The 20,373-nt window shown below is 38.9% G+C and overlaps 1 protein-coding gene across 1 annotated transcript in view; it reads right to left on the bottom strand.

Moving 5' to 3' along the window:
* The window catches only part of GRIN3A (glutamate ionotropic receptor NMDA type subunit 3A), a 207,569-nt gene that overhangs the window by 65,741 nt on the left and 121,455 nt on the right, over nt 1–20,373 (bottom strand). Inside the window, exons 4-5 of the mRNA XM_004600274.2 lie at nt 5,330–5,475; nt 1,087–1,202 (exon numbers count right to left, since the gene is read on the bottom strand). Of these exons, the coding sequence (XP_004600331.1) occupies nt 1,087–1,202; nt 5,330–5,475 (262 nt within the window). The remainder of the gene's footprint in view (nt 1–1,086; nt 1,203–5,329; nt 5,476–20,373) is intronic.

Genomic DNA, 20,373 nt, shown 5'->3' with positions numbered 1-20,373 from the left:
ATTGCAAGATTGAATGGAAAACAAAGTAATGCAATCAATGTACCTGCACTTTGATTTTTTTCCTTTTTCTTTTGACTCTTTTGGTCACACTCAGGGGTGACTAATAGTTCTGCACTCAGGAATTACTCCCAGCAGTGCTCGGGGGACTATATTGGATGCCAGGTATCAAACCTGGGTTGGTTGCATGCAAGGCATATACTCTCCCCATTGTACTATTGCTCCCACTCCTACCTGCACTTTCTTGAATATAAAATTAGTCAAGGAACTCAGGAATGATTCAGTGGCAAAAATGCCTGCTTTGTAAATGTGAGGTTGCTAGTTTAATTCCAGATGTTGCTTATATGCACTGAGCAAGGGTCCAGTGGTTGCACTTGTTTGGAACCCCTGGAGTTGGAACAGAATCTATGATTTCCAGTTCACTATAGTTAGGTGTGTGAGTACTACAGCTAAAAGTATGCTTGCTCTTCGCAAGCACCACAACTTAAGACAACTGGTACCATGGCCAGGTGATTGCTGGTGACCACGTGTATGAGCACCACAACACAGACTGACCCCTGGCAAGCACTGCAACTGAGTGTGCAAGAACCATAATCAGATGTGTGGTTCTCAGAGAGTACCACAACCAAACATATGTGCTGCCACTAGTCATCATCACAGAAATGAAAGAATGGGAAGAGGAAAAAAAATTCTTTGTATCTGAACAATGCTGAGGTTCTTCCAGTTGTAAAATGCGATCCTTCATGCTTTTGCATTGTATTCATTACAGGATTTGGCCATCAGAAAATGCTCATTAAAATTGGTCTCCCCATTTCTTTTACTGGACTGTCAATCTCAGATACCTGATGTCACACTGTTTGGATGACAATGGTGTTTTTAAAATAGTTTTTCTAATAACTGGGTAAATAGGAGTTTGTGGAGTAGCTGAAAAGTTATCCAGCAACTAAATAGATAAGTACTTTGGAGCTGGAAATGAAAATAAGAGAAGATGAATAACTCTCTATCTCTGTCTTTGGCATTTATGACTAGCTAGGTTAGCACACTGACCACATCCTAAGCCAAAGTGAATCAAGAGTGATTGATTCATACCTTCGATGGCAAATGGTTTCCCCACAGTTAGAAGTTTGCAGTCAGCATCTATTGACACTTCATAATCCAGAAGGGATTTGTCCATGATGAAGGCGTCTAGTTTCTCTGGATCATGCCTAGATTTAAGATCATGAAGAAAAAAGAAAAAAAAAGATTCATTAATAAACAGGAACCAGTAAGGCTGACAGCTGGCTTTTGTTTAGAGGACAGAAATCTGGACACTAAGGACAGTACAAGCGCTAGCTACTGACTCAGCATTGCTGGCATCTCACTGACCTGTAGAGAATAGACCTTGGGATATAGTCACCTTCCTAAGATAGCATGATGTCTTTCTAATGGGCTAATCTACCAGCCTTTTCTTTACTTCCAAATGCAATAAGAAAGCTATAGGGACTCTGAATTGAATGGGGGAGGGGTAGTACCATTTCTTTCACTTTAATTAAAAGAAGGTTCGTTTCTTTTACTTTAATTAAACAAACTCTTTGTACCGGGCATTTTATCATTTTTATCTCATATTGAGGGGCTGGAGCGATAGCACAGTGGTAGGGCATTCGCCTTTCATGCAGCTGACCCGTGTTCAATTCCTCCACCCCTCTCAGAGAGCCCGGCAAGCTACCTAGAGTATTGCGCCTGCACGGCAGAGCCTGGCAAGCTACCAGTGGTGTATTCGATATGCTAAAAACAGTAACAATAAGTCTCTCAATGAGAGATGTTACTGGTGCCCGCTTGAGCAAATCGATGAGCAACGGGATGACAGTGACAGTGATCTCATAATTATAATTAAGTGGTATTAACCCATTTTAAAAGATGAGGACACTGAATCTCAGAGAGTTGAAGAAATTAACTTGCAGGTAGTGTTAGAGACAGGTGGTCCTATTAACCGCATGTGGAAATTCTGATTTCTTTATCTCATGACCAGTAGCATGTTTCTCAAGAGACTAGAGATTACTTCATGGTTAGGAGTACATATTAAGGAAATGTAGGTAAAAAATGTGGTGCTCCTGGGATAAAAAGGAGTTAGGACTCTTTAAAGTCCATAGACTAGCACCCAGTGAAGGGAAGGTGAAGTTGTTATTACATCTTAGTGACCTGATCTACTAATAGATATCCAAAGATTCATATTTCATGCCCATTCCAAGAGACAGTTCAGAGAAGAATCATTTAAAGCAGGTGTCTCTGGATTACATCAGGGAATTAGTCATAGAGTGGGCTCAAGATGTCAACAGAGGCCTTGTGCATTTTTCAGATGTTCCCATTTTTCAAATCCATGATCAGACTGAGGAAGGTTGTATCTTGGCTCTGACTGAGCTTCCTATTACAAAGGGAGCAATTAAGAAGGAGTTTCAAAGAGCAATGTTTAAGGACAGAACAGTGACTAGTTTTCAGCCATGTGTATCCTGTTTTTGAAAATTGCAGGATATTAATTCATTTAAGAAAATCTTTTCAGCCCTCAAGGATGTCTAAACATCCAAAGAGAACAACTTTTCTCTATTCTTCTGGGATCAATCTTTCTTTTCTCATAGCTAAAAATTGACCTATTGAAGACCAATATAGAGGAATGGTCTCTAAATTCAGAAGAGAATATAAGTAGGGTCTATCAGTGACCTAAAATGAAAATATAGTAGCCTTACATACCTCTAAGATTCATCACTGGATAAAAAGTATATCTTTATACAGTTGACTTTGTTTGGATTAAAAATTCCTCTCTTGATATTAGTGGCTATTGCAGCTTCTTTCTATTCTTTCAGGAAATGAAATAGCTCATCCAAAATATATTTTCTTCTATATGGGTATTGAATTTAAGTTACAATTTGACACACATTTAGTTTTAGCCAAAATGTAAAAAACACCTCTCATTGTTCCAAATAAAAAAAGCTCCATTGTCATAGGAAACTTCAGAAAGGGCTGGAGATATGAATTAGATCCTCAGAGCTGATGATGAGGAACCTTAAATTAATTTTGAAACCTAAATCAAGCTCAGAGATGTTTCACCAAAGTATTACAGCCACAACTCTAGAATGTCCCTTGGGAGCTACAAAACAAGAAGTCATCATTTCCCAATGTACCACAAGGACTGGTGGTATGAGTAATAAAACACCCCAGGGTTCAGCTTTTCTAACCAGCAACTTTTATGATCTAATGTCAGTGGTATTCTTATTCCTGACTTTGGACTTGAAAGTGAAATTAACTCTGCCAGATCTCCACTGCAGAGGAAGGCAAAAAGCAATCAGCAAAGATATCCAGGGGGCCCTGAGTCACTGGTGAAGCTCAAGTGTAAGTGGCTTCCAAACCGATGGAATCATCCTTAGAATTTGCAGGGCCTTCAGGTGTTTCTCCTGTTAGATAATCATGCTTTTGGAGCATGCATTGAATAATACTCATGCAACAAAATCACTCATGTCCCCTAAAAGAAGGGGATAGATTTGTCAGAAAAAAATGTCACCACAGAGATAGAGAACATAGGTAAGGGGAATTTTGATGAGAAAGGGGGAAGGACAGCTTTAACACAGGAGTGGCATTAAACTTCAAGGGTTGTGCCTAGCAGTAGGGCTCGGGTATGTCAGTGGGAGGTGTGGTTAACTTGAAGATTTTGATTGCTTGGAGTGGTAGCTAAGAGTGCAGGGAATAATGAGGCCAAAGGTAGAGAAAGAAGCCCATAGATGAGAAATGAAACCCTACCTATATTCCAATTTTACTCTCATCAGTGGAATACCCAGGGGGTATGTTAAAATGCAGAATCAATCTTATAAGTTTAGTGAGGTCTGAATTTCTGCCCTTCTAAGGTATTTCCAGGTGCTAACTAGAATGTGGATGTTGGGGTACTTAGAGTAGCCTGCAACAGTGCTTGAATTCCAGAGACTTAGTTCTGTTTTGATCCTGCCACTGGCAACTTGGGAATGTCAGGAACAAGTTCCTTGGGGATCTTAGTTTATATCTGATAACTGCTTCTCTTCAAGCTAGAGAGGACCCAACTCTGAGATTTGGGTCCATCTTAGGGGAAGCTTCTCTAATAAATTAATACTCTCAGAGGAGTGACTACCCAGAAAAGGCCAGCTTTTCAGTCATCACCATCTAGCTGGAGGCCATTGCCATTTACCTCCCACTCTTCCCTTTCTTTCAACCATGAATTTGCCCGAAGGAGAGAATATAGAATAGGATCTAGGAGGCAAAAGAGCACTAAACTGTGTGTCATAGAGGGATTCTGAGTTTTTAATGTTTTTGCAAAGTTAAAAGTGTCCTTTCATCGTACTGGCACATCATCTATAACTTTGAAAATCTGAGTGCACAAGATTTCCTCTCTAGACTCTAGTTAAATAGCCATAAAATTGCTTTAGAGGTCTATTACTAAGAGCTCTTTAGAAATACAGAACCCTCATGTCCCGTGAAACTATTTATTTTCTCTTTTATGAAAGAATTCTAGGTGGCAGACTCTGCTGTCCATTTGGAAGATCATTGTGAGTGACCACAAAGAAATGAGTTTCCATATCTGCACAGTTCAAATTGTGGAGGTTTGAATGTGTATCACGGTCCTGAGACCGGCAGGCAGGAGGGAGAGAACTACTTACCCTCATGCTGTGGTGCTTATCAGGAGCCATTTATTTGCTAATCTCACCCCCACCCCACCCCTAATAGACCTGTAACTGCACAATCCTCCTTTGCATTTTGATTCATACTGAATTACAGGCTCTGATAATTTGCCATGGCACTGTGATTGCTCTTGATTGCTTCTCATAAATTCTGATGAGAAAAATGCAGGCATGAGAATCCTTGCTTTATATCTTATTTCCTTTCCATAGAAAATCTCTAAGATAAATTTCACTTCCTTGCAGTAAGGGAAGACAGTCTGAGGGCTTAGAGGTTCCCTTATAAAGGAAAGAGTTTCCTTGGGACACTTTATCCTCTGGCCACATTCCCTGAGTGTTTGATCATTTCAGCACCACTTTTTTTCTCAAGTCATGTTATGGTCAACATTTACTTCCATCACCATCTTCTATAGCCATGACCCCACTGGCACTTTCAGGAAAGCTACTGCCTATTTGGGACTATCCAGGTAACTAGTAATCGAGGTCACAGAATTAAATACACACTTCGTCATACGGGTTCCTGGATCCTACACAGTGTGGAGTAATGCTGAACAGTGGTATATTTAGCCATCACTAAAAGTAACAACAACAAATACAATAACAGCTTAATAACTTCTCTTTAAGAAAGAACTTTTGGGACTCGGGAAGTTGGGACTCACTTTAGATATTCTACTCCATCAGTGGTGGCTGGTACATTGTACCTTCTCATATACTCATGCATCTCTGGGAAACTTTGCCTCACATAATCTTCAGCACTGCTTTCTCGGACGGTTCCAAAGCGGAAGCCTTGGGAAGGATGGTGTAGCTAGGAGGAAGGAAAAAAAAAAAAACCTTTTAGAATTTTTTTCCAAATTTTATTTTTTTCAGTATTCTTTGGAATCTTAATGATGATTTAGCGTTTTCCAAGCACGCACAGGCTTGTAGAAATAAATAGGCATGTAGAAATGTGCTGTCACAGGTAGAGCTCTCATATTCCAGTTTTCACATTAATATCTGTTCTATCTTTGGCAAGCCGATAGAAACTACAAACAAAATAGTAAATAGGTTTATGCTTGATACTGGGTCTCTCAGTATGCTACAGAAAATATGAATTGGCATGTCGAATCAGTCCTGTTCTCATAAATCGCCTATCAGACTACACAGTTAAGAAGATAAATTAGACTGTGCCCTTTGGGACTAGAATCACTGAGAGGTTGAGTTCAAACCTCATTTCCTGACATTACAACACATTTTAACAAAAAGGATGGCTACTTTCTTTTGATGTATATTATATCTTTATGCTATATTTTGAGTTTGCCAAATTTATTTTTGGTGCTATGAAATGAGCCCCCTTTCTTTTAAGTAACTGCTTTATCCAGTGCTAAATCATGCTGTGAACTTGCTCCTGAACTGCTACATAAGACAATTAGTATATGCAGAGGAGAAAGGTGGCTGGTGGAGAGTCTGTAATGTCATATGTTACAAAGGTGCAAGACTCACAGTGAGGTGAGATAGTGTATTGAGGGTCTGGCAGAGGCTTTAAGCCACTTAAGAATCATACAAAGAACACAAACCATTGTCATTCAAGAAGCTACAAAGAAATGTTAATATAGTTTGGTTATATCAAGTACAACAAAGGAACAGTATTTAGGAGTAACACAAAAGTAGTGAAATATTCTGCAATCAGCAGTATTTTAGAAATTATACTTCTCTTCAATTGTTATGGTGAAGTTTTTTCTTTTCTTTTCTTTTCTTTTTGGCTTCAGTTAACATATTTGAAATTATTGGTTCTGACCTAAAGCTCTGGGGACAGAGGTGCATGAATAAGCTTCATGGCGTTTATAAAGCTCCTGAAATCGTAGGTGGTACTTTATGTAAATGTGTTTGCCATTTTCTTCTAAGAGAGAAAGTACAGAGTATTATTTTAATAATTAGGTTTTCAGGTTGCTTACAGCCTCAAAAAGTTAACAAGTCACTGAATATGGTAACAAATGACATCTGTAGATGAATTACTTTTGACACATCTTAAAGGTCTAACAATATGTTTACAGTTAAGCTAATTGCATGGCACATCCTTTTAAAATGTTATATAAAGTGTAGACCATGTTTGTGACGATATTTAATAAAAAAGAACAAATGATATACAAAAACATAAAGAAAAAACTTTTGTATGGCATGATGGTAATTAAATATTTATTTAAAATGCTATGACTCTCTCGTATATATACGTCAGCAAATACCTAAGAATATTTTAAGATATTAGCGATGATTAGCAATAATCTCCAATGATGGTGAACTACAGATGTGTTTATTTATAGATTTTCTACAGAAACATGCCTCATGTAAATAGTAGAAACATTATTTCACAATGAGGAAAATAAATCACATTAATTTATTCAATATTTACGGAGAATATAAAGGTTAGTACCTTCAATCATTGCCACATAGAAACTTACTTGTTTGTTCATTATATTTCATTGGATACCTCACTGTTGAAAAGGTGTTAGAACATACCCCTGTACCTGATGTGATTTTTCCAAACACTGGAAAAATTTTTGGGTTTGGTCAGCTTCAATGAGGCATTAACTACAATAGCTAACATTTATTGTCTGTACATTATAGTACAATAGCTAACATTATTATCTGTACCAAACATTGTGCTTAGTTTAAAGGATTAACTTGCTTTAATTTTATGAACACCTATGATAACATCTTAAGGAGGGAACTATTATTATTATTATTATTATTATTATTTTTAATTATAGTAAGCCACAGCTCTGAGAAACACAGCAACTGACCTAGGATTACACAGTTGGAAGTTGAAAAGGGAAGTCTGTCTGATTTCACACTATTACTAGCCACATTATCCTGCCTTCCAGTTCATGGAAGCCACTGGAGAAAGATGTTTATTAGAAGGAACTCACTAGTTTTTGTTTTTTCTTTAAAAAACAATTCTCGTATGTCATCTCTCTTTGCTAATTTTACAATAGCAAATTGCAGTTGTGTGACTTGATTAGTATTCTGTTTGGTCAACTCGTACTCATTTTTAAAGCCTATATCAAGACCTTCCAGATGCAGTATTTGGTTTTATCTAACTTCATCCTCCCATCCAGAATGTACCAAGAAATAATTTGCTGCTTGTTTATCAATGTGATACAACATATTGTACAAACACAATGTACACACATAAAACAATCTTTCAAACTTCTCATGTATTTTCTCCTTTAACCATCTCAAGAAATGAAGAAATATTTCAGTTTATCTTCGTTTCATAGAAAAAGAAAGTAAAGATTAGCAAGCTTGTCATTTGCTCAAGGTCATAGAACCAATAATTATTAAACTTGGGATTCAAATATTGATCTGATGGAAAGGGAGCCTTTGACCACTATGAACAATGCTTCTGGCAATATGTCATGCTGACTCTTGGTCTAGTCATTACCAAATTTGCTATTTATGCCAGACAGGGAACTCAGGGATTTAACCTTTTAAATTATTGCAACAATTCTGCAGTTATTTCTCCTTTATGGATTAAAACACTGAAGTTAAGGAAAGGTAACAATCATGTCATCACAATTAGCGAAATTCAGCTCACGTTCTTTTCCCTGACATGCAGACTAAGCTTCATTCACTTTTATATGGCAGTTAACTATAATGGCACTTAGCAGGTGCTCTATGCATGTTGGTTGAATTAATTAGTTTTGTCATTAGTTTTCCATCTTTTCTTCACTTGTTCAGCTTCTGGTCATTTCTCTACTCTGTTACTATTCTCCTAATTTGCTATCCATTTCAGACATCCTCTGATAAGCTTTCATAACTTTCTTCTGTAGAAATGATCAGAGTCACACTTTTGTAATAGTCTACTTTTGCAATAGTCTAATAACTAGACTTCCAGTTCTTTCATTGGACTGGTAGTGCTATGCAAAATATTTAATTTATCACTAAATTTCAGTGACCTCCATAACTCAGTTGCTTAAATGTATGTTTGATAAATTATTGAAAAATCACTCCAGAGAGAGATGAAAGCATTGTTACTATACTTCCCCATTCCAGGACCGGAGAGATAGTATGGGTAAGGCACTAACCCTGCTTATCTGGTTGATTCCTGGTACCATATTTAGTTCCATGAGCATGTGGTTCCCTGTATATCACCAAAAGTGACTCCTAAGTAGAGAGTCAGGAGTAGCCCCTGAACATCATAGGATGTGACCCAATAAAAATACAGCTTACAACTCTAACTTCCTAAAGAAACTTTCCTTTCAAGGTAAAAGAATCTGAGGTCAACAATTAAAATATTTTTACAATATGTACAAAACAATATTTTCCTGAAATCCATTTTTCTTCACACTACTTTTTATGGCCAGTGAATGATTTTAAGGCAAACTCTGGGTCTTTTTGCGAGTACAACATTCCTTCCAAAGACAATGGAAAGAGATGGGGACCAGTTACACCTAAGCATAAAATTTTAGGGGAGGACTGCATTTCTGTTTCTCCTTTCCACTACTTTTCACTCAAGAATCCCCACAGATGAGCTTGCATAATTCTAATGTCTGTAAAAGGAACAGTTTTGACAATGGACGTTTCCTTCAACATTAATATAAGCAACCAGAATCTATAATAGGATGCTTCTTTAATTTAAACCAGACATCTTTAACTTAGAGATGCTTTATAAATACTGCCACTTTAGTGCGATCATCATCATTTCTACCCTCTGCAGTTCCCTCTCTTTCCCTCTAATCCAGGCAATTACTGTCTTAAAGTTCAAATCAGACCATGCTACTCGTTGCTTAACATCTAGCAATGGCACTTGGAATGAAGTCTCTCCCATTGCTCTTGGAATGAAGCTACTCTCCCGTTGCTCTTGGAATGAAGTCCAGACTCAGGTGGTCTCTAAGGGTAAGCATGATCTTGCTGCAGCCTTTTCCTCTCCAGCTAATACCTTTACTGCCCAACTGGCTCTCTGAAATTTAGCCTGTTTCTAATTTTTTAGTTCTTCTAATCACTGTCATCCTGTTGCTCATCGATTGCTCAAGCAGGCACCAGTAACGTCTCCATTCATCCCTGTCGCATGCTAGTGTAGCCCAGTGGTGTCTGCTAGCTCTAGGAACTGTTTTTGGCATATCGAATATGTCACGGGTAACTTGTCAGGCAGAGTCAGAGTTCTTCTAATATATAGCTTTTTATTCTGGCGGTGGGGTGGGATTGAAGGCAGGCTCTGATTCAGTGCTCAGGGAGGCTGGGGGTCACTTCTGGAGATACTTAGCCAACCAGACCAGACAGTTCAATGCTCAGTCCAGCAATGTAGTCCTACAGGGCCGATCAGTGCTTAAGGGACCCCATGAATATCCCTGGCAGTGCTTGGGGGACCATGTAATGCTGAGGATTAAGTTTGGGCCTTTGCAGACCTCTAACCCCAGAGGCATGGCTCTGACCCCAGAGAGATATGTCCTCAACCTCTGTATATATGTTTTTTCTTGATCAGAACTCTTGTTCACAGTCTTCTGTCTAGAATATTCCTTCTTAATCTTTTTTTTTTCTTTTTTGGGTCACACCTGGTGATGCACAGGGGTTACTCTGGGCTTTGCACTCAGGAACTATTCCTGGCGGTGCTCAGGGGACCATATGGGAAGCTGGGAATTGAACCCAGGTCGGCCGCATGCAAGGCACATGCCCTACCCACTGTGCTATCATTCTAGACCCTTATCTTTTTTTTGATAGTTAATTAAATGTCATTCCTCAGAGAAGCCATCACTGACCTCTAGACTAGATTGGGCCACCTGTCACACCCTCCCCCTGTGCCTTGCTATTCCATATAGCATCGATAACATTTGGAATTATTTGTCAATGTCTCTTTTTCCTGCTAGTTTACAAGACTCAAGGGCAGGGTCCATGTCTATCTTACTCATATGCTCATAAATCTTCAACAAATGTTAGTGGCTGTTACTATTCTTAGCATCTTCTTCCTCATCATGCAACAAAAGCTGTGCTTGACTCGTGCGAGATGCTAGATAAATACTGGCATACTATGTTATTATGATATTCTCAAATTTTATTAGATGACACACAATAATCTGATACTTTGCTTTGTTTAAGGGCTATTATCAGCAGTGCCACAGACTGGATCTAGGTTCTCACACAATACTTAAGCCATATTCATGGGTTCCCCCAAATCTAATATTTTAGTCATATCTCATGTCATGCTTTTTCCTTCTTAAAAATTGTTTCCTTGAATTATTTCCTTTAATACTTCAAAATTATATTTTTATTTCTCTAAGAATCTTATAAAAAAACAAACCCAACAACAATAGCTCCTGAGCAGCCATAAAGTAAATGGCACAGAAAAGGGTTCTGAAAAGTAACACTATGTACATCCCTCAAAACCCCCCCAAAAACCCCAAACCAAAAAACAACAACTAGTAATTGAGCTCCTATTTGACCCAGTAATACCACTTCTAATACCTTGGGGTCCCAAAAGCACGCAGCAGAAATTCCACCTGTACTTCTATGTTTATTGCAGTACTATTCACAATTGACAGAATCTGGAAACAACCCGAATGCCCAAGAGTAGACGACTGGATAAAGAAAGAATGCACATCCACATGATGGAATACTACTCAGCTGTTAGGGAAAATGAAGTCATGAAATTTGCTTATAAATAGATGGACATAGAGAATATCATGCTAAGTGAAATGAGTCAGAAGGAGAGAGACAGATATAGAATCACTGCATTCATTTGTGGGACATATAAAAATAATCACTGTATCACTGTCATCCCTTTATTTACCAATTTACTCAAGTGGGTACCAGTAACATCTCTATTCCTCTCAGCCCTGAGATTTTAGCAGTTTCTCCTTATTTGTCTTTCCCAATGATTGGAGGCTCTTTCAGAGTCAGGGGAAAAAGACCTATCGTTACTGTTTTTGGCATATTAAATACACTACAGGTAGCTTGCCAGGCTCTGTCCTTGTGGGTGGGATATTCTCAGTAGCTTGCCGGGCTCTCCAAGAGATATGTATGTATGTATATATATGTATAATATACATGTATATGTATACATATATATATTACTCTCTATGATTTGTTGCCTACTGTCTGAACTCCATCAAATATGGTGTGGTAATTATGGAAAATGGGTAGGAAGTGTCTTTATAATGTGTTGTGTGGCTGCTTCGCACTTCATGGCAGCATGGTCTGGAAAGCGCCTAGAGTGTGGCAGCGGTTGGGTAGTGGGGGTCGGCTGCCTGGGCTGAGCCCCTTGGGGCGGGGAGGGTTTTCACCCACCCCCCTCCGGTGCGCCCCAAGTGATAACAGCCTGGCGCTGTTTTCCAAGGCCAGGGAAAATAGGGGCCAGGAAGAATAGCCCATGATTGGACGCTTGCTACTAGTGTGTGAAGAGCAAACATCAGTTGAGATAGAGAGGGGACCAGTATGACAATAATAGAAATAATCACAGTGGACAAGAACTGAGCATTAAAAGTAGGTAAAGGGATACACATGATAACCGTTCAGTATCTGTACTGCAAATACTAATGCCCAAAAGGAAAAGGGAGAGGAGGGGAGAGAGAGAGAGAGAGAGAGAGAGAGAGAGAGAGAGAGAGAGAGAGAGAGAGAGAGAGAGAGAGAGAGAGAGGAGAGAGAGAGAAAGTGCCTGCCATATAGGTAGATGGGAGGGGGGACTGGGACCATTGGTGGTGGGTAACAGACACTGGTGAAGGGACAGGTGTTGGAACATTATATGACTGAATTCCAATCATGTATAACTTTTCAACTGTGTATCTCACGGTGGTTCAATAAATAAAATAAAAAGAAATAGTATTCAGTGCAATCAAATGGACTAACAGACTCTGACCCTGCATCTATATGTTTTGGAATTCAAACAGTGAGGGGTGTCAAAAGGCCTACATCAAGGAGGAGGGTGGACAAAAGTGTGTAAAGTGCTAAAACAATTGAGCTGCATTACAACCACCACTGGGGAGTCTCAGAGAGAATTTCTTTAAAGTTTCTCCTAAATATTTCACAAGCTCTTCCCATTCTGCTTATTCTGTGTCAACCTCTTAAGGCCTGGGGAAATATGGAAGGTTAAACTAACTATTTGTATGTGAATTGTTCATTATTAATGGAATACTGAACTCTACCCAGATCACTGACATGGAGAACAACACAACAGACATTTTACAGAAAGCACAAAAGTGGTTCAAAACAAAACAGAAGCAAACTCGAGAAATAATCACATTGCTTTGTCTGAGATAGATCTGATCTTTTAGGCTAAACACTCCCCCCCCTAATGTTAAATATTCTCGTTTATGGTTTATATATGTATTCATCTGAGATTGATGATAGAATAATGAATTAAGTATAGACATCAATCTAGTATAATGTCCTTTGGAGTTAAGGGGACAAAAGACCAGCCTGAGCTTGCACAGTGGATTTGATCCATGGAGCATAGATAATATGGAATATACTTAGTATTGGGAATACAACTCCTCATGCCATTAATTTACCTATGTAAAACCTATAGGCTCTATATTATGGGGTCATTTTAAGTTTGTTTTTTTTTTTTTTTTTTTTTTTTGCTTTTTAGGTCACACCCGGCAATGCACAGGGGTTACTCCTGGCTCTGCACTCAGGAATTACTTCTGGCGCTGCTCAGGGGACCATATGGGATGCTGGGAATCGAACCCAGGTCGGCCGCGTGCAAGGCAAACGCCCTACCCGCTGTGCTATCACTCCAGCCCCCGATTTTAAGTTTTGAATTAAAAAGTCTTCTATTGTAACTCTCCACTGATGCTTTTCCTTTCTAGGAAAGTTAATTTACTACCTGGAATGCTTCAAAATGTAGTTTCTGATTCATTAAGCTTAACTTAGAGTTGGAGAATCTGCATTTCTAACAAAATCTTAATTGATGCTGATATCTTGGCTCATAGACCAGACTTTATTCATTAAGTGTTGCATCTTTGGTTGAATGTTTTCTGTGACAAGGAAACCATGTCTTTGAAGGCCATCTTTACATATGATAGAGGACTTTGTGTTCCTACTGAACAAATCTATCCATTCAAACATATCTTTCCAATACTAATAAATAACAACTACTATTTTAAATATTTACTATGTATGAATATATTAAAATATGAGAATTCTGCTTTTTTTAGTTTATACTATTACACATAGAGAATTGAGAGCCAGAGACCATCAGCATGCTGAATACTAGCATAAAGCCAATGGATTAAGATTTGAATATGACTCTGTCAGTCTTACCCTTATTTTGGAAAACATTCTGCTTTTATTGGTTAGTCTAAGTTTTGGAGATAAATTTATATAATTTGTACCTATCTGTGCTACACTTTCAAGATAATTTTGGTTATTATAGATATGGCCTCTTAAGTTATATTAGAAACTAGAACGCTTCTTTAAGAGGGGACACTGCTGACATAACAGAGGGACACAGACCCACCACTAACACTGTCCCCAGCTACGAAGTCATGCATTCCTACAACTTTTACTTTGCTACAATACAAAAAAGCAAGACTGGAAAAAAATTTTTCTGAGTATTTCTAATTTTCTAGTATTTTTTTACTGTGAGTTGCTAAGTTTATACAGCATTTTTTCACCATGTCATCACAATTTTTTTCCATAGAAGTTAGGGTCTCCCTTTAAATGCAAGCTTTTTACTGCTTCTCTCTTTGCATTCAGCTTGAAGCTCTCTAGGTTGGATCAACTATTCTCCAGTCAACAACATTCTTTAACATCATATGAAATTTATATGAACTTTAGCCAAGGTCTTTTTGTCAACTAAAGTCATTGCATCAATTGTCTTTGTAGATTAGGGGTCCAGCAAATTATGCTCCATGGGCCAAATCCAGTTTACCACCTCTTTTCTTAAATCCAATTTTATTGGAACAAAGCTATGCTCACTTAAGTACATATAGTTGCTTTTGTTCTACAGCAGTAGGGTTAATTAAAGAGGTGTCAAAAGACTGTGTGATTTTACAAAGTCCAAAATATTACAAAAAACGTTTGTCTGCTTTTGGTATAGACAATATTGACCCAACTAGTTCCTTGACTTCTATATTTCAATCTTTCCCCTTTATTCTAAAACAACCACAGTCTCAGGAGATGCCGCCTTTGCAAGTGAATTAACAGAGGAAGGTTTGATAAATTTCAGCAGGTCTCTTGGCCCTGCCCTGATTTAGATTTTAATATGATGACATTTCTAGCTAGCTTCCTAGACTATCAGTCCTCCAAGAGCAGATCCTATTTCCTAAAACCTTTTGTTTCTCTCTTAATAGCAACTCTCAGTGCACAAAATTTCAACTTCAGTTGGAAACATTTGTGTGATGGCTTAGGTTAACTGTGATATCCTGTGGGCAGGCCCTGTTGCTGCAGCCTCCACAGGTCTGAGTTTACCAGAATTGGCAAGTCACACATGCTCCAGCTGAGTGATTTTGTCGCCCCATCCTTCTCTCCACTCTGTACCCTTTTTCCAAAGACTTTGTACACCTATTCTCTCTGAAGTTATTGATTACTTTTACTCATCCTTTCTGTAACTTTTATAATGGCATCTGTAAATCAAGCCATAAACTTTAACAATATTGTAAATATATGACTGAAGCTGCAATTACAATAAAAGATAATAATGAGAACAGCAAATCCTGATTAGATGTCTCCATTTCAGGCACCGTGCCAAGAACTTAAATTCACACTTTGCTTAATCCTTATAGTGTTATTTTGTAGAATTTATATGATCATTAGCACCATTGCAAAGATCAAGAACTGAAGCTTGGAGTGGTAAAGCAACTTGCTCAAGGCCACACAACCAGCAAGTGGCAGATCAAGGAACTGAATTCAGAAGCTAAAAATTTGAACATTTAATCTCTCATTATCCTGCCTTCAGGAAACGATTCTTCTTTCAGCAGCTATAGATAAGTTAGGCATTCTTCAATCCTTATGATAAACTGAATCCAAACAACCGATGCCAGGAACACCTACAAGGAATACAAAGAACACCTACCCTTTCGCTTTTTACACAAAGTGTTTTATCACAGTTACAACAGCAGCAGCAAGAAAAAACAGCATCATTTAAATTGTGCTGATTATAAAACTTATCATGCTTATTATTGTATTCAGAAGACACAACTTACAGCTTCTGTGTTTTATGCATAAAAGGTAATCAATAAACAAGATGGATTAGCTATATTAATAATCAGTAGTGATAATGATGATGTAGTTCACTAGGTTTTGTTTAAATGCTTAAGACATTATATCTTAAAACAACAATCCTAGGAGCATGATTCTATTGTCTAGTAGATGAGAATCCTATAGCACAGTGTCACAAACTAACTTTTCTAAGGCCCAGAGCCAATGAATGATAGAGCCTGAAGCCTGTCTTGATGGCTCTGTTGTGTATGTTCTATTTTCCATAGCCAGGGACCTCAGACCTTGTGGCGGTCAGAATAGCCTCAGGAAGATAAGTTGATGGTTTAAAGTACTTGCCTGGCTAGCTCAAGGCCTTTGGTTTAAATCCCTGGGTCACCACATGTCCTGTTGTTTAGGCCCTAGACCACTAAAAACCTGAGTACAGGATTGTATAAAGTACAGTACAGTCTAGCAGTTCTGTACACAACATAAAAGTTTTGGACATGACCAGCTATTCCCTTAACTATTCTGAGATCCAATTTTCTTACTTGCAAAATAGTTAACTAAAGATGTTTAGCCACTGTACATGAAGCTGAACAGCCAACAGTGGGAATTTAATTAGCCTCTAAAGACCTGTCAATGCTAGTAGCTATCATTTTATTGTGATGATTATTTGTATGATCTTCCACATTTATTATCTCATTTCAACTGTGCCATATATCCCTATGCAGTAGATTCTGTTGACAATTCCAGTTTGTGAATTGGAGAAATGAAGCTCAGTCATGAAATAATCTTCCCAGGGTGTTTAGGCCATATTGTTGGAGTTAATTTTTATCTATATTTATGAGCTAATTCTACAACCCAACTACATACAATATTTTGTCTTAGTGGGATTTTTGAAAATCACAATCCTCTTTAAGAGGTAATTCCACAACTAAGTGTCTTAACTGGACCTTGAAGTAGGTGAGCTGGGACTAGAATCAATGCCTCTTAACAGAAAAAGGAGGGATTCCTTTAAAAAAATTTTTTTAAAACAAATCATCATGAGATACAGTTATAGACTTACAAACTTTCATGATTACATTTCAGTCATACAATGATTGAGTATCCATCCCTCCACCAGTGCCTACTCTCTACCACCAATGTTCTCAGTATTCCTCCTGCCACCCCCACCCATCTCCCCCCTGCCTCTGAGGCAGGCACATTCCCTTTTACTCTCTCTCTATCCTCTTGGGTGTTATGGTTTGTAATACGGCTACTAAGTGGCCATCATGTTTGGTCCATAGTCTACTTTTAGCACGCATCTCTCATTTTGAACCAACTCTCCAAGCATCGTTTACTTAGTGGTTCTTTATTTCAGTTGCCTTTTTGAAAAAGTGAGGATTCCTTTAAGTCCATTGTATAAGAAGAACCCTGCCTTTTTGTTTATTACAATTGACTTGCTATTCAGCCAAACTTCAAGGTGAAAAACTACCCGTGGACTGTGGCAATCAAACTTCTCATTTGAATCATTGCCCATCACCAGCAGTACCGTACACTGAAGACTGAGCAGGCGGTAAGGTCCTTGCTGAACCCAAAGTCAGCAATTCTGGGCTGATTAAATGCAAATGAATAAAAACAGCTATAAATTTATGTGCAATCCAGTGATGTAAGCTTTTTGGCACAACCCTACCCAAATCCTTGTGGCATAGGAGCTTTTTTTAATGCCAGATTTTATTTCATTATATAGCTCAGGAAAATGAAATACTAAAACATGTCTAATCTGGCTTTGATTCAGGGAGTTTGAGTGCAAAAGCATCAATAGGAGGTTCAGCTTAAAGGCCAGCAATCTCATAATATGGACCCATACTAACAGTCTTGAGGGGGATTTGCTAAAGCAAAACAGAAAACAAGTGGAAAAACACTGAATTGCTAGCAGTAAGAAGAGAAATCCTTTCCTCTTTCTCTATTTTTCTCCTGAGCTAGTCCTTGGGGATGAGTTGGGCTGAACAAACAAAACTAATAATTTTGTTTGCCATGGTTGAACAGTCAATCTGTCTTCGCTTTGAAGTACTCAGGGAATCAGTGACTGAGCCACAATGATGGAGGGGCCCTCAAAGACTCAAGATCTATTCTGCACAAACGCATCTTGGTGAGGAGATGGCCTCCACTCCCCCCACACCCCCAGGGAAGACTGCTAGTAGCATTGCTCCCAGCTTTTCCACTTGAGCCCCTTTCCCCGTTTATGTCTGAGCTGGCATTTGCTTATCTTTCTTTTTCTGTTCAGCACATTCGTGCACGTTAAATGAATCACAAGGGCAGCACAACTAAAGGAGCATTTTACTTGGCGAGCCAAGCATCAGAAGACAGCAGTCAGCTGAGTTTAAAAGGCAGTTTCTTTTTGCCTTCCCTTGAAAATTTAAGAAAATTTTCATGCAGCAATAAAAACAACAACAACCATAAAATGATTCATAAAGTTTGCAGATGAGGAAAATGAGGATCAGCTAGATTAAGCAATTGGCCAAGACAGTTTTGAGGAAGTATGTCACACGCACACAGTTAGCACATTGAATTTGTATGTTGCTTCTGGAAATTAACCTGAAGATGGGTCCCGATTCCACTGTTGTGAGTACTCCTCACAGAAAACATTAACAGGGTCATAAAACAAGAACTTGATAAACACATATGAAGAAAACGGTTTGTGTTAAACTGGAAGAGCAGATTAACTTTTGTCTCTAGTGACTAGGTAATAGCAGTACATGTTTATTAAGCGTTTGATGAATGAATATGCCCATAGAGAAGGGGAACCACAAAAGTTGACTCAGAACCTAGAAATTTATGATGCGAATGAGTTTTTGTTGAGTTTTAAACACATGCATAATAATTTTTATTATAATGATTTTTAGGGAAAACAATTGATTTCAAAATATGTTTATTTTTGTCATTTTTAGTTTTTGCGTCACACCAGCAGTGTTCGGACGTGACTCCAGGCTCTGGGGTTGCTCCCAGCAGTGCTTAGGGAACCATATAGGGCTGGGGTGGATAGGGTTTCCCACACGCCAATCATGTGCTCGTCCTTTAAGCTATCTCTCTGTTTCCCAGAATGTGTTTACTTCTGAAAGCCTGAATTGACTTTCTTCCTCCAATTCTATTCAATTTAAAAAAATAATGTAGGAGTACTACTATTTGTTCAGCCATTGATTAAGCTGATTAAATTGGGCATGAACACATTACTTTTTCTTTTTTCAATCGTATCACCGTGAGATAGACTTACAAAGATTTCATGTTTGAGATTCAGCCATACAATGATGGAACACCCATCCCTTCACCAGTGCACATTTTCCACTACCCATATCCCAGTCTGTAGGATAACATAGCCTCACGTAGTTTAGGTTTATTGGGTTACTCCCGTTACAGTGCTCCTATTCCTCTTTGTTTATTTGTAGCTTCTTTCTTAGTGTTCTGTTGACTTGTAAATAATGTTTTTCTCTTCTCCTTGAGTCCTTTGCATAGTTTATTCAGAGCAAGTCCTTTTTGTATGGACACAGGAAGACTTAACAAATGTTATGCTTTTGTAACCTGGGAGTCATTTGACTCTACATGATATTTTCCTCCAGGGCATCTGTTCTCTTGATCTAAGCCTCAGCTGCCCTTACTTCCTAGCATCCCCAAAGCATGGTCCCGACGTGGGACAAGAAGGACCCAGGGCAAGCGGTGAGTTGTGTGCTACCCTGGCATCGAGATGGGCCTGGCCAAAGTGCCTAATGCTTAACTATAAGTTAAGAGCTTGATCATGGACAAATGCTGTCATGATCCAAACAGTGATACTAGATTCGGACCCTGCTAGGGTGAGAAATGATTAATCTGGCCTGAGTGCTGTGGTCTGAGCCTGTGGCAAGATGTTGCCAGGAGAGCTGCCTTGCAAGCCTCAATGTATCCCTTGCTATGTCCATACAAAAACAACTAGTATTAAGATGTTAATACATTCCTGGACTAAGGAAAAGAAAAAAACCTTAAGAGTGAGGAAGGGCTTTGGAATGCCCTGCCCTCAGGAAGGGCTTTCTTATGTTGATTTTGCTACCTGGCTGGTTGTAGCCTAGAGGGCAAGGTGGGAGAGACAAGTAGGAGGAGAGAGAGAAGCCAGAAAGAGGTGGCAGTTGATCCAGAGAGAGGCCGGAGCTGGGAGTGCGGGAGATGAGAAAGATGAAGATTGAATAAACGATAACTAATCAGCAACTACCTTGGTCCTCATTCTTCCTTCACCTGTCCCTGACCACCGGCCGTCCCGATCCAGTCCACACAACTGTGGTTCCAGGGCACCGAACGCGGGCGGTGAGACAGAGCCGCCCGGAGAGCCTGCGAGTGCACTCGCCCCTCGGCGAGCTTTAGTTTTTTACACCAGTCCTCACCCTTTGCCTCTATGGCAGACAATTTCCCCTATACTCTGTCTCTAATTTTGGGCATTATGTTTTGGTCAGAATTTCCCAACACCATTCAAGCCTACCTGCTAGGGGCAGACGCTAGATAATTTATTTTCCATTGCTCATTTTGAATATTATGAGAACTCACATGGCCGTGATTGTAAGTGTAAATTTCTAGATTGTAAATGATTGGG

The sequence above is a fragment of the Sorex araneus genome, chromosome 1, assembly GCF_027595985.1.
Source record: "Sorex araneus isolate mSorAra2 chromosome 1, mSorAra2.pri, whole genome shotgun sequence".
In the NCBI taxonomy this organism is placed as follows: domain Eukaryota; kingdom Metazoa; phylum Chordata; class Mammalia; order Eulipotyphla; family Soricidae; genus Sorex; species Sorex araneus.
This window is presented reverse-complemented; position numbering and strand designations above follow the sequence as displayed.